This window comes from Lissotriton helveticus, chromosome 6, assembly GCF_964261635.1.
Source record: "Lissotriton helveticus chromosome 6, aLisHel1.1, whole genome shotgun sequence".
NCBI classification, from domain to species: domain Eukaryota; kingdom Metazoa; phylum Chordata; class Amphibia; order Caudata; family Salamandridae; genus Lissotriton; species Lissotriton helveticus.
In genome coordinates this window covers 597,241,288-597,255,828 of record NC_136067.1, presented here as the reverse complement: position 1 = coordinate 597,255,828, position 14,541 = coordinate 597,241,288, and the positions used below count along the sequence as shown (strand labels likewise).

The following is a 14,541-nucleotide window of genomic DNA, read 5'->3' as shown; positions in this document are numbered from 1 at the left end:
GTCTGCATGGAACACGTGGCCCCTGAAGTATGTAATAGCTGCAATCAGCAGTGTCATCGCTTGAGAGAACCAGTGAAAGTCATCTTCATTACATGAGATAGGATTTACGAAGCACTAATCCACATAATTTCTATTTAATTTTAATGTTTTAACTTTGTTTTATTAAAGCAACAACATTCCATCTTTTTAGAAGATACACATCATAATAATATGACAATTCTCCAACAGACTGATAAATCAATACCAATCTTGTTAAGTTGATATCCTCTAGGTCCCCCCACCCAAGCCTCCGTCCACCTTTGGTTATATTGTCTCTTGCTCCTGATCGTGTCTGTAATTGGGCTACATAGCATTCCCCGATATCTGTTCCACTTCCCCCAAAAATCCACCTAATTCTTGGTACTTTCAGTGATGGGAATAGTTCTGCGAGTTCAGATATTGTGATGCATAGTTACCGGCCGTCAATTATCCTTCCTCGTTTGCTTGCAATTAATGAATATATCTACAATAATCCTCATACTCGGTAAATAACAAATCCTGAGCCCTGTTTTCTTTATTTTTCTACTAACCTGACAGCCCGGATGACAGTTTTAAGAGCCGGGGTGAGATCTTCGACGGATACATCACAGTGACAACCTTTCTCATCGTGCGATTCGTCTGCGCCCAGGCTAGCATCTGCTGGAAGATAAAATACGAAGGGTAAATACCCGCCATCACACAAACAATGTGATGCACTGAGTGAACACAGGCCAGTTTGGATCTTCAGTTTTACATTTCATACCCCTTCAAAAGATTGCTCTCAGAATAAAAGCTAACACTGCAACTAGAAAGGACAAATTAAATATTTCATTGAGCTGAAAGGCCAGGAGAAAAAAACTGCAATTATATTAAACAGGAAAATGTGGCGTGATTTAGTTACTGTATTCTGACTTAGAAATTGTGAAGAGGTTTTAAACTATGCTATGTTGTAAGGTGCTGGGTCTTATAGAGCTTATTGGACCCACACAAGCAGCGCTTAGTTGCCTCCAAAAGGTGGAGAAGTATGAGGCATGAGTTGTGCCACTCATGCCTCGTTGACTCCTGCTGACGGACACGGGCTCGCCAGGAATACTGATACCTGGATACCTGAAGTACTATCACCGATTACACTGGAAGCTTTATAGTGCCATATGATTTACTTCTCCACCTTTTGGAGGCAACATGTTGAAATTGGACAAAGGGTCTAAGGGTACACGCTACCGCCATAAGGCTTCCATTTCTGGGGACATCGTCCACCAATAGGGACGCTTTGCAAGTACATTTACCGCTGGATTCATTACATTGACATGCACATTTTCGTCACCTTATCCTTGCCCTGAAGAAGCCCTTGTGAAGGGTGAAACGCATTGGCTGTTTCCACATTTGTACAAAGGATTTTGAAAAATAAAAAGACTTGCAACAGAAACCCACAACGCCTGCTAAATTAACTTTCCTATTTTTCTACTGTGCTATTGTTGACCTTGAGTATTGCCTCTCATCAGCCTTTTCTTCTGAATTTATTTGTGGTCATGTGGCAGCTGTCCCTATAAGGTGGGCAATACGAGTGCAAATCACTTTTGTGACTAGCCTAGGTATTGCAGTTGCCTTTTATCCAGCTGCCTATTGCCTTTGTTACCCCAAGGGATGTACGACTGAACAACACATTCCATTGTAATGCATGTCATTACAATGAGGCTAATACAACCCAAATGCCTTTATCACGCATAACCTTCATCATGCATATTTGTACAATGTTTATGCCTTTACCATGCATGATTTTACAATGAATTTAGTTGTAAAAGCATGAATGGTAAAGGTTTTCCCTGATCCCAACCCTGAGCTCTAAAACCGGCCCCAGGGGCAACCCCCCACCGGTCCACAGGCCCTAAAAAAACAGCCCTAATGCAGGCCCTACCTGGGACCTTTAATTGGAGCAAACTTTAGAAAATGAGAAAAAGGCAGTGGGGTGGGGGAGGGACACTAGTATCTATTTATATCTACAATTCGCACTGGGGCTCCATGAGACTCCATCATAGTTCACTACGACCCTCAGCAGCTTTTAGAACATAATGATAGAAAGTCTAGCATCACACTTAGCATATTGCCAGTGCTCCTGTGACCATGTGTTGATCATATTAGTTCATCTGCTGACCTCAGGGTCACAACTTCCATTCCATGTTCTTTTTCTGAAGTGTGCGCCATGTTCGGGTCGGTGTTTGAATCTACACCTAATGTAGCCAGCATGTCCTCTGTCACATCCTTCTTGTGGAGCCCAGCCACTTCTGCTTGCTCTCCCACTGTGCCTGTGGATGCACTGCAAATCGTTAAAATTGCATATCTCTGGTTCTACTAATTTGAGTTTTGTTGTTTTGTCTTCAAATAATGTTACATTTTACTCTATGTTTCTAAATTGGTTTGGGATTTTTCTTGCGTTGGAATTTCACCTTATTACTGTTTGAAGTGCTGAACACATACATGCTTTACACATTGCCTCTCAGTTACACAAGACTGTTTTGTGGCAAGCTACCAGAGGGTTAAGAACAAGTTATATGGGTGTTTGCTTGTGCTTCACACTGACAAGAAATGTGGTTGCTCCAGTATGATTTTGCCCCCCTTAAACAGTAACTCAATTTCCTACACCACCCTTAAACCTGACAATTACCCTTACCTCCCTTTACCACTAGCCAAACCTAAATCCCAAATTACCCTGCCCCCTTACTACTTCCCACTCCAAATGTTTTGTTTTAATTTACTCCTGACCTTCCATTACCACTACACATCCTTAAACCCTAAATGTATTCGTACATCCCTTTACTACTGCTCACCCCTAAATACTTAAATTAACTTTACCTCCCTTTATCACTAGCCACACTCAAACCCTGAATTTACCCTTACCTCCCATTACCACTGCCCACCCCTATATACCAACTCAGACTAGGCCTCTACCTCTCATCCACACGCGTTTGTCTGCAGTGCTAGGACGCCTCAGGGTAGCTATCACACTATACAAATGATCTTTCCTATATACATACCTTACCTATACTTGCCACGCGTAGTAAAGGCATCTGCATATTAAAAGCATCTGCATGGTAAAGGCTGTGTGGTAATGGCATTGCATGGTAAAGATGCTGTTCTGAATGCTGTTTCCTTTGTGTAATATATTGTACAAAATATGTACTCCATTGAGTGTTGGTGATTTTACCACTCTGCATTCCTATGTCTCTCCTATCTCTCTTATAAGGGGGCTTATTCTAAAAACGGTTAAACTGTTATTTGACATGCCTGCCTTAGGGCTGCAAATACTTTTACGGAACCTCTGTTGAATAACTGCTGACTCATGTAAAATTTCTGCCTCTTTCTGTGGTATGCCCAGACGTGGGTACCTTGCTCACTTTGCCACTGAATTCAAACTAGCCTGGCTTATGAGGGGGTGTTACCCCATAACCGGTCCCATGATGCTTGTTTCCGATCCAGGGAAGACATGGCTTGGCAGTTCCGGCTGGATTGTTCCCATAAGGCACAAGGTCAAGACTGATTTGCATATAGCTGTGTCTGAACTGGGGTGGCAGAGTGAACTAAAGAACGATGATGGATTCAATCCAGATCCGTGACTGGGAGTGAGTGTCTGAAAAGTTTCAGCACTTTGTCCATCATCTCCTTGTGTTTACTTATTTCTGCAATGTGGCATCAATCAATTTAGCATTCTCTCGTGATTAAGGGTACCACACCAGTTGTAGCTTCTGTCAATAGGCAACCTTTGTTTTGATATGTATAAAAAGAACATTTCCAGCAATGTCTAACAGTGATCATTGATCGGGGATATTGTCAGCTCTCATTTAATCGCCCTAAAAAAGGCTCCAGGACCATTTTTCTGCCATGTGTTCCTTGTATAAAGCGGGCATTCTGTGTTTCTAAATTGGCTGCCATTGTGCTCTCCATTGGAGTTGCACTGATAAATATTAGGTCTCATAATCAGGACGAGGGCGACTCCTCCGCTATGGCGGAGGACCGTCGTATCCCTGTCAGCAACACAAAAAAATAAAAGTAAAATGATAATAACTCAGTGTTTATTATCATTTTATTTTGTTTACAGGAGTCTTGGGGTGGGGCAAGGGGGATAACAGGCCCCCACGGGGAGTGGCATGCCCTGTCATCAATGAGCATGACGGTTTGGCCGGCCAAACTGTCATGCACATTAATGCTCTCTCCAACCCAACTACATTGCTGGGTTGCACACAGCAAAGCATAGGCTCTGTCTCCCTGGGATTGGAACACATCGGCGCTCAGGCCAATCCTGAAGCTGCCCTCATGCGTGAAAGCAGCTTCAGAATTGGTACAAAGTTCAGCGAAGGGTTATAAGAGTGTTCAGAAATAGGATGGCGCTCTACAGGTAGTGGTTGTAAGGTAATTGTGAGACTTAAAGTGGTTGGTGCTTCTTGATCAGAGATAACCCTAATCTCTGAAGAGAGAGGGGAGAGCAAAGCTCTACCTTCTGTAAACATGCACGCAAGGTCAAGCGCACACAACCTGAGTTAGTTCAATGGTATGTTGTACGTCTTTCGATGAAAGGATGAGATCAAACTCCACTCTTGTTGTTTCGTTTCTTATTTATTTATTCCAGTGAAAGTATTTGTTTTACACGAAAACCAGCCGACACGTGTTTTGTCAATAACGGGGTAGACCCGTGACCCTTCAGGGCTGTCGAAGTTAGGCTGAAGACAGTATCGTCAGACCGGTGATAATTCCAACCCGGTCCTAATCGGGTGTAAAAAATGAAGATGGACGCAAAGGGGAGTGCTTCCAAACGCGTCCAAGAGATGTATCGGGGTAGAAATGTCCGCCGTCGGGTATACGGTCGGTCACAGGCTAGCAAGCCGATCCGCTTGCCCCATTTCTTCGGCTTATTGCCGTGGCGAGAAAGACGGGGAGTAGTCCGTCGGTTCTCCGGGTGTGTGACTGCAGGTAAGTCCTTTTTTGAAATCCTTTTTGTTGTTGTTTATTTTCTCCCCCACGGCCATTTCTTCTCCTCTGACACGGCAACTCAGAATTAGGGGTGCCTAATGCTTCCTCTGTCCTATGTGGCTGATGTTTTTTGAAGGCCACTCTAGGCCCATCTGTCCCCCAATTCAGGGTCTGTAATATACTGGTATATATATGAAAAAATATAGGAACCAGGGAAAGATTACAATTTTTAAAAACAGTTGTCTGCCCAATATAGATAAATAGAGTTTTACCCAAAATTAGTGGCTGCTATAGTTTTTTTTATAATGCTACTGGTAAATCGGTTGGAATATCTGCTACAAAGATAATGATATTAGGATTCAAATCCGCAGTTTTTGCAAACTTTTACCCCTGGATATCCTGTTGGCCTTTACTCTGGCCAGGCTCATAACTTCAATTGGATATTGCCCTTCATCATGTAACGGAAGGAAGGTATATCATATCAGTAAATTATTTCACTCAGTAAACTTTAAAAATGCGTTTGTAAGCATATATGTTCCATTTTTTGTTGATTTTAACTTCTAGATGTTTGCCTGTCTGTGGTGGATGTAAACTTTATTCTCTCACATCTTTCAGTCAGAATTTATAAGTTCAGTTACATATTATGGAAAGACATCCAGATAAGCATGAATTTATATTTCATGGAATAGATAGAACAATCAGGTGACCACATGGAGGGGATCAAGAGCTGTTCTGCGCCAATCTGAGTCCAGATGGGTTAGCAGTCAATGTGTAGGGAAGTCAATCACTGGCAGGCCTTCTCTAAACCCCTCTTGAATTGAGTTTAGTGTTTTTTAAATGTTGTACCCAATCATCTATGGACTTTAATAGCAGTTTCGAGAAAAGTTTTCAAACAATGTCCATCATACTGATTGAACAGGGTTATTTTTGGGACCCTTTTTTTTTTTTTTTACAAATGTGCAATTATGGTGATGTGCTTTGGTCCAGGGCATATGTTAAAGACAGCAACCTCGATGAAGTTTGCTGTTAGAATGCTTTGCCACCATTCAGAGGTTTGTTTGAAGCCCTCTGCTGGAATTATATTCGGGTTTGAGGCTTTTCCTTGTGCTAGATCTTTTACTGATGATATAAGGTTCTACTTTTTGAAGATACTTCAAATAAGTTTAATCCTGCAACTATGTCAGCGGTTGTATTTTTCCCTTTAGTGAGGTAATTGTTACGTTCTTCAGTATAACTTTCATCGGATGGATTGAATATTGAAGAGAGGTGTTGTATTCAGTTTACCTCTGATAGGCTGGCTTTTATAAAAAATCTCTTTTTGGTTTCTAAGCTTTCACCTGTTTTACGCCAGAATAGCTGTAGGCATTTTCCTGGGCAGCGTTTGCCACCTGTTTTGAAGGGGCTAGTCTTTCGTTTGTTTACTCAGCTGTTTGTAGGTGCATCTTGCTTTCTTGATTTCTTCTGGTGCTCCATCTGTCTGCACAGGAGTCTACTCGTCAGGCCTTCTTTTACTACTTTGCATTCTTGATTGAACCATCTTATATTTGTGATTTTATTTTTACATTCTTTTTTTGGGAGCATCTTTTTCAGACGAATGGTAGAAGGGAGGTCATGAGCTCATAATACCATGATACCCAGAGTTCATAAGCTCATAAACCATAATACCCAGTTTCTTTGAAAGGTTATTTCATACCATTTGTTGAAGATCAGATTATCAGTGTCTGCTCCATTTTGCCATTCCAGGAATCTGGGTAATTTAGTCTGCGCTGTCTTGCAGCAAATAACAACCTCGGGTGTTTGGAAGTCGCCCCCACTTCCTTTGGAATTGTCTATGGTTTGAGGAACTTGATAAATTTGGTATATGGATATGTTACTCTTGCCACATTTTAACTTTACTGAGTTTTCTAGAATCAGAAAGTCAGAAAATCAGGATGGAATTTTTAGAACACGTTGGAGATTCAGCAATATTTTAGCAGAACACATTAGTCGATACACACCAGACCAACTCACATTGTGCATTTGTGTTTCCTATAATTTCTATATTTCCAAACTTCCATGTTTCAGGGTTTTGACAAGGAAGCGCCAAATGCCACTACTACTATTTTCCTCTTCTGCTGCTATCCTTGTTTGCCTAGCACTGGGCATCACACGATTTTATCCTTCTTGGGGCTACCTTTTGGATGCAAGCTCGTCCTTGGTGATTTCAAGGATTTCAGAAATCGTAGAGGGCTTTCTGATGGCGAGCGCCAGTGACCCGAGTGCAGTCATAACATGGCAGTCTCATCCGCTGACTAGACAGCCTTTTAAGGACCGCTTTCTACTTGGATGTTAGTGGCTGGCTGTTTAAGCGACCTTAGCAACGATGTTGATTGTGGCTGTGCTCCTGGCGCTGGCCCTGCTGTAGAGCAGGGGTTAGCAGTGGCGATCAGAAAATAACAGCGATTAACATGTGGTGAACACACCAGCAGTCCCTGACAGTGACAGATGGAGCAGCAGGTGTGCCAGATGTTTACAGACAAGTTTCAATGAGGTCAAAGAGCCCTTCGAGCGGAGTTCACTTTAAGCACGTTTTACCTGGATGTCTCCATACGTCAGATTTCACTGCTGACCAATAAGTGCCAGTTCTTACCAGGTGCCAGATACAAGATGGTTGCTGATGCGTGATAGTGTGCGCTGAAAACACTATGGGGCTCATTTATGAGCCCTTGCGTCACTTTTACGCCGCTGGTGCGTCACTTTTAGTGACGCACCAGTGGAGTAAAAAATGTGCCTTGTTGCACCACATTTACAAAGGGACGCATCTAGGTAGATGCGTCCCTTTGTAAACCCTTGCGCCAGGTATAATGTATGCAAGGGGGGTGTTTTGTCGCAAGAAAGAGTCATAGAAGTGACGCAATGAAATCTATAAGATTTCACTGCGCCATTTCTTGGACGCTAATGCGTCAAAATTTAACGCCTGCCTCATGGCAGGCGTAAGACTGACGCATGCCCTTTCACATGGGGCTTGCCCCATGTGAAAGTACACATTGCTGGAGTTGCGTCACTTTTGTGACAAACTCTAGCAATGCGCCACTTTTGTGCCTACAGATACATCAGAAATACTGACGTATCTGGAACTCCTTGCGACATGATGCGTCATACTCTAAATATGACGCATCATTAGTGTCGCAGGGAGAGCGCAGTGAAAAGTGATGCATCGCTGTTTTCACGCAGCGATGCGCCACTTTTCATAAATTAGGCACTATGTGTGAAGGGCTTGGCTTGTGGCAGAACACAGAAGTCTGCAGAAGGGTCACAAATTACTCTAACTCGAGTAGTCGGGATCCGAAATATCCCTGATGGAGATCTAGGCGGCCACCCTGCATCCCAGAATTTCGCGTTTGGACGCGGGGATCATGCAGTCTATACTGATGGAGGTTGCAGGGCATGTGAGGTAGGAAGTATGCCCAAACAGCTACAAAGACCAGTATGAGGGTGGCTGGTGGACTATACTGTGTGCTGTGTGTCGCAGAGCAAGCAGACAGAACTGAAAGTTTTGAGGCTGGTCTCATATAACGCAACTGCTGTATATTGACACCCTAATCAGCGGGGGTGTTGGGGGGTGCTAACACTGAAGGGCATGAGGCAGGGATCTCTTCTCCTGGTGATCTTTGCCCTAGGACTGGATCCTCTGTCATGTACTGCTTGGAAAAGATTCTATAACAGACTTTTGTTTGGGTAACTACCGACATCTCATCTCACATTATGTAGGCGATACCCTACCATACATCTACAATCTGGCAGAGGTGGTGCCAGTTTTAATTAAAGAGTGGATAGATTTGTAACATTAACTTGTCTATGGAAAGACAGGGGTAAGTCTTGCCTAGAGAAACTCATGGCCCTTAAGAAAGTGCAGACACCTGATCTACTATTACTGCCTTAACAATGGGTGAAATATTTGTTTTACGACTTGGGTATCCAGGCCTTTTATTCAGATGCAGACATATTGGAACATGCTAGAAAGAGGATGCATATTACATTGGCCCTAAGAAACTCGGCAGAACGCTGTCACCAAGTGGGTTCCTCAATCACAGAGATGACAGGGCAGGTTGGCTTAGATCTTGCCCCGAAATACACATTAAGAGAATGTCACAGGAACAAGTGTGGAATACAAAAAGGGAGGTTAACTGATCTGGCACTTGTCCTAAAACATTGACTGACAGTGCCTAAAAGATCAGTGTTTTGCCACAAACTGACATTAGCTTTATGATATATGCAAATGTATGGGGGCCGAACTTGTGACACAGAATAGGGTAAATAATTCCACCTCTTTCAAATAACATGGTGAAGGAACACTTGACCAGATGCTCCAATAATACATAGCTTGTTAGACCTTCATTTGACATCCTTATATGGGAAGCACTGTGATAAAATAAGATGGAGACTATGTAGAGGGCGGGCCTCACTCGAATACGTACATAAGCGTCAACAGCGGGACAAGAGTAGGAGGCTGAAATGCGGACCCTGTTATGGCTAGAAAATGTTGCCTGTTAGCTGAAGTGAAATTGGAACCGTTTATTTTACCTATTCTAAAACTCGAAATATGAGCTCCTGAAACATGGCAAAAATATACATGAATTCTTTAATATGCATGTATATATTGCTCATTCTAAGAGATCTGCTTTTCCATTGAGTGAGGTTAGGTGTCCAAAACAAAGGTACAACTGAGGTATGCTTTACATATGATGCACGTTGTGTTCACAAGTACTAGCAATGCCAAGGCATTTTTAAGAAAGGAGCTTGTCTTTTCACCTGCATCGTCGAGTGGCACTACCAACAAACAAAAGGATATTCCTACACAGGAGCAGGCAATCCCAACCTAAGCGCAATACTTGTTTGTCAGACTCCTTTGGTCTGTGCTGCTCCTGGTGTGACTGTACTGTCACTTTCTTGGCCTTCTAAAACTAGCAACAAGGTGTGCCAGGAATCCCAGTGCAGAGTATAAAAAGCAAGTGGTTCCACCTTTGCCCTCCCTCACGCTGTGACCATGATAGACATTGAGGACACTTGTAGCTGTTTGTCTAACCATCTCTCCAGCATCCAAAACCTCTTGCTAAAGATAGGAGCCCTGTCCCTACGCCTTCATTCATGAGAAGTGACTGCAACACATAAAGATCTTGGTGTCATTCTGAACATATCATTCTCCAAGAAAATTTGAGGCAAAGTGACAAACTTCAATTCTAGTCTCTAAATTTGTTTGCGCCACCACACAGGGACATTTTAAGGATTTTGGGGGCCTGGAGCCAAACGGATTCTGGAGGCCGTTGTTCGGAACAGCTTTGAATGTATGATCCAATTGCAGCTCTTTCACGCACGTTTTGGCCAGTCACTGACAGTGCAAATGCCCTCTAGTTACACCATCTCATTTATCATATATGAGGTCCTGTTTTAATCTAAAAGAAACTGTTGCATGATGTTGCATGAAACATAAACACACATTTCTCTGCAAAATGTCTGAAATTGAGTCAAATATTCACCACATTAAAAATGAATGAAAGGAAAACCGTATCTAAAGCAATCTAATGAAGAATTATTAAACTTAATTAGGGCAAGACTCTCTGCAGCACAGAGCTGGCTCTATCAGAGGGGGCACAGAAAAGCTGGGCCCCTGGGGCCAGGGGCCACTTTGCCCATGCAATAAAGCGTCTCTGCCACCACCCTTTAAGGAGCAGGGTGGCCTGGAATTGAAAATATCTCCCAATGGCATGAACACCGGACGGAGCGGATCCTCTTAAGAACAAACCATGCAGGAGTGTCCCAGTGTGAAGTGCACTGAAACCATGGGAATGTCACAAATAATTCATCTGAAAACGTGGCAGCTATGTGTTTGGGCCAAGGGCCCCAGTGTCGGCTCTGACCCAAGAAAAGACGAAAGACTGTGTGACAACTGCAATTAAGTTAAGAAGAAACTATGCACATTTAACCTTTGGGCAGATAATAACCATTCATTGGAGAATTATTGTCGTCACTAATTATAAGTGGTTTTAAAGATGTTATGTATTTTTAACTTGTTTGGGATGGTTTATGGTGATGCTGACAGGCTTTTAAGAATACTGACGTAATTTAAAATAAAATGTTCTTATTCATGCTGTAAAATGTAGAATGGTTTCATTTTGTGTTTTTATGGCCATCACTATTGGCCGAATAACGATTTTTGAGACTGTGTGACAAGTGGGTGCCTATCCCATTCACGATGTCGAGACACTGTGACGCTGACAGTATTGGATATCCAATATTTCTGTTTTACTCCTATCTTGGCCTCAAATTATTTTATTTTAGATCTACTAGAAGCAGACATTTATCTAACAAAATGTGCCCATGTTACTGAGTGGTGGGTGTTATAGTTGTACTGCAGCAGAACAGCAATATTAGCAATTGCTATAAAAAAATCGAGCACAATATTTATATAGTGTCCTCTGCCCACTTTAATACGGTACTAAATTAAAGGAGGAATATATGCACACAGAATATATAGAATGAAACGCCATTCTAGGCCCCAAACCCTCCCCGTTCTCCGCTAATCACATTGCTGACTCTCCTATTGACTGGACCATGAAAAGCCAGCATAGCAACTCTGCCTAATGAGTCACAAAAGCTTTAAGCACTTTACATGGTCACGTTGCATTTAACACTGTTGTAAAGCAATGCTGTCTAATAGGCTGTATCTGATGCGTTAATTTTGCACCACACTCTGTACATTTGTTCAAGTTCATATATAATTAAAAGAAAATGTTTAGCAGTGTTTTTTTTAACTTCAAAGGTCCAGAAACAAATGACAAGTCGTCTGAAATAAGAATAATTTTCATTAAATAAATAAATAGGAGCATGTCATTCTTTGCCTGAGGCATTTGTTGGCAATGAAGGATCACAAAACAATTTCCACTGACCCTATTTCGTGTCTTTGGTGGTACCACAAGGCAGTGCTTGGTGCAAACACCTCTTAAGACTGTACTATGGAAGCAAGTTTCTGGTGATAGAGATGTCTGATAAGAACATTTGTGCATGTGTGTCGTATTTTGTTGTGGTAGTGATGTGTTCTGTTGTTTTTATAGTAGCAATGTTTTTCCTGCAGCAGTGTTACATCACATTGTACTGTACAATGGTTGTTGTGTTAGGCCCCGTTAGGTTTTATTGTACTGTTTTGTAACGGAGTATGTAACTTACTTTGATATGTCAACAAATGTTTACATTGCCAGCCAAGAGCAGCATAATCCTTTGCAGTCCCCATGACAAGCATCCGATTGTCACTGACCAAACTGGTAAACACACTGCAGGTTCATCAGGCACACGTAAAAACTTATATATAACAGTTATGATGTAATCTTCAAACGTGGTTTCTTCAAACTTGTTGTTAGCAAGTTGTTTATTGTGATTCCAATGCATTGCAGATGAACGTGCATTATTTAATTGGGAACTTCTGAGAGGGGCCCTTCCTTATGAATGTTGGGTGAACATTCATCCATTGTGTGCACTGTAAATATTATTCTTGTGTGATAATAATTTGGTAGTAATCCAGAGTGAGCGCTGCAATACCCTCTTTTTCACCCCATTCTTTGGTTAAAAAAAATGCTGCTCCAGCTCTTCAACTATTTAAGAAACCAGTCAGCCCGAAACCGTGCATTAAATTAGCACCTGCAGTGCTCACTTTATGTGCTAGGTCCACAGGTCTTTAACTGAAAGTGAGTTGCTGGGGAAGCGGAGCCACCATGATGCAGGAAGGAAGCCTCCTCACAGAGCTCGCAGCCCTGCAACCTACCTGTGAGAGGAGCACATCAAAGAGCACATCACAATGTGCTGAGAAACACAGGTGAATTCAAGGTTCCTGGGAACCGAAATCTAAAGGCATCTTCAAAGACCAGTGCCAGGGCTGGCTGAAGCGTTGCTGGCGCCCAGTACGACAGTCTTTGTTGGAGCCACCTAACCACATGACCTCCTTCTCCTCAGATTCCCACACGATTACCCTGTGATGATGCCTCTCCTTTCTCCTTGGCCCCCTTTTCACATGTATTTAATTTATTGTATAGCGTTACTCATACCAGTGTTGGGTGTCACAGTGTTTTATATCACACACACATAATATACAGAGACAATGAATCATACAAGTGTGTAAACCGGTGTGCAGGCAAGGTTACATAAAACAATGAGGGCTACAAAGTGTAGGAGTCACAAGTCACCCATACTGATAGGCATTAAATGTTAAAAGTGCTTATCTGCAGAAACAAAGGAGCATATTTAATATGTTTTTGGGATGCAGTAACCAAAGCTGCTGCGCTACATTGTGTGAAAAGGATAGAGCGCAACAGTGCCATATAAACATAGATAAGGCACTGTTGCTCTTTCCCCCAGCACCGGCTTACACTAGACTGCCGTGCACCAAAACACACATACCCTTAACAGTATCACAGAAAATAGGGACGTGGCAAGTGCCACAGCACCCGCATAACACTAGAAGGAGTTTAGATAGAAAATTAACCTTAAAGAGACATTGAAAAGTTTTCTTCTAGGAGCACTTTTGTTCCAAAAACAGACTGCCTCATTTGCCCAATGCCTTCAGTGAGGTAAAGATACTGGCTAGCATCCAGCACCATTGCCTTGCAACATAGTGCAAGGGTTTGTATGTGATGTCAAGTATTGGTCATTGTACTGGATGGGTACATTTGTTTTTTTTACTGGCAGGCTATCTTTGCATTACAAACTACTATACTGTGCGCTGTATGTAAATCCAAAAAAACAACACTTTCTGCCTGGTTTGGGTCAGTTTTGTGACGCAAACCAGGTGCAAAGTGTTTGTAAATATGCCTAACAAACTCAGGATTTAAATGTAATACAGTGATTGGATGGTGTATACTAATATAAATGTATTACTACCCCAAGGAACCTTTTTTGCAACCTTTGGATGAGAAAGTGAGAAAAAAGCAACCTGGTTCTAAACATATGCCTTGCAGTTTATGTGTTGCAATTTGCTGCCAGCCCATAGCTCACTGTGCTACATTGGTAGGATGATAACTTATGAACTGTATGTAACATAATGATCTCTGTGGCAAAAGCAGTAACCCAGTAAGATATCTTGATAAAATGTTTGCAGCAGGAGGATTAACCATCTATGCTACTTTATCTTGAGTCAAAACAAGCACTGGCCACATTTCATATCTCCATCAAGTGCATTAACCACCAAGTTGTGAAGTCGTTATTAATATCCCCTGAAAAATGCTGGGCACACAAAGATATCTACAGGCTAGTCTTATCTCGCCTCAGCCTGTCATGCAAATGGCGTTCCCTTGAGCTCAGCGACCGATGTGGTGACACTGCAACCCCTCCTAAAGCTGGCAATGACCATTGTCCTTTATCTGACCCTAACTCCTATTGAAGCTGGTTTAGCCTACTGTTGATCTGCCGATTGAAAATCAGACCATATGAACATTGCGTGTATGAATATTAGTCAGAGGGCTAACACAACTAATCATTTGTCTTGGCTTATAACCAATAACATGTAATTTCCGTCTTATTGGAGACCTTTATGGC

General features: G+C 42.2%; 1 protein-coding gene across 1 annotated transcript in view; it reads right to left on the bottom strand.

The window, feature by feature from the left end:
- Positions 1-14,541, bottom strand: part of KCNQ5 (potassium voltage-gated channel subfamily Q member 5) — a 1,025,261-nt gene that overhangs the window by 84,916 nt on the left and 925,804 nt on the right. Inside the window, exon 11 of the mRNA XM_078647596.1 lies at positions 570-678. Within this exon, the coding sequence (XP_078503722.1) occupies positions 570-678 (109 nt within the window). The remainder of the gene's footprint in view (positions 1-569; positions 679-14,541) is intronic.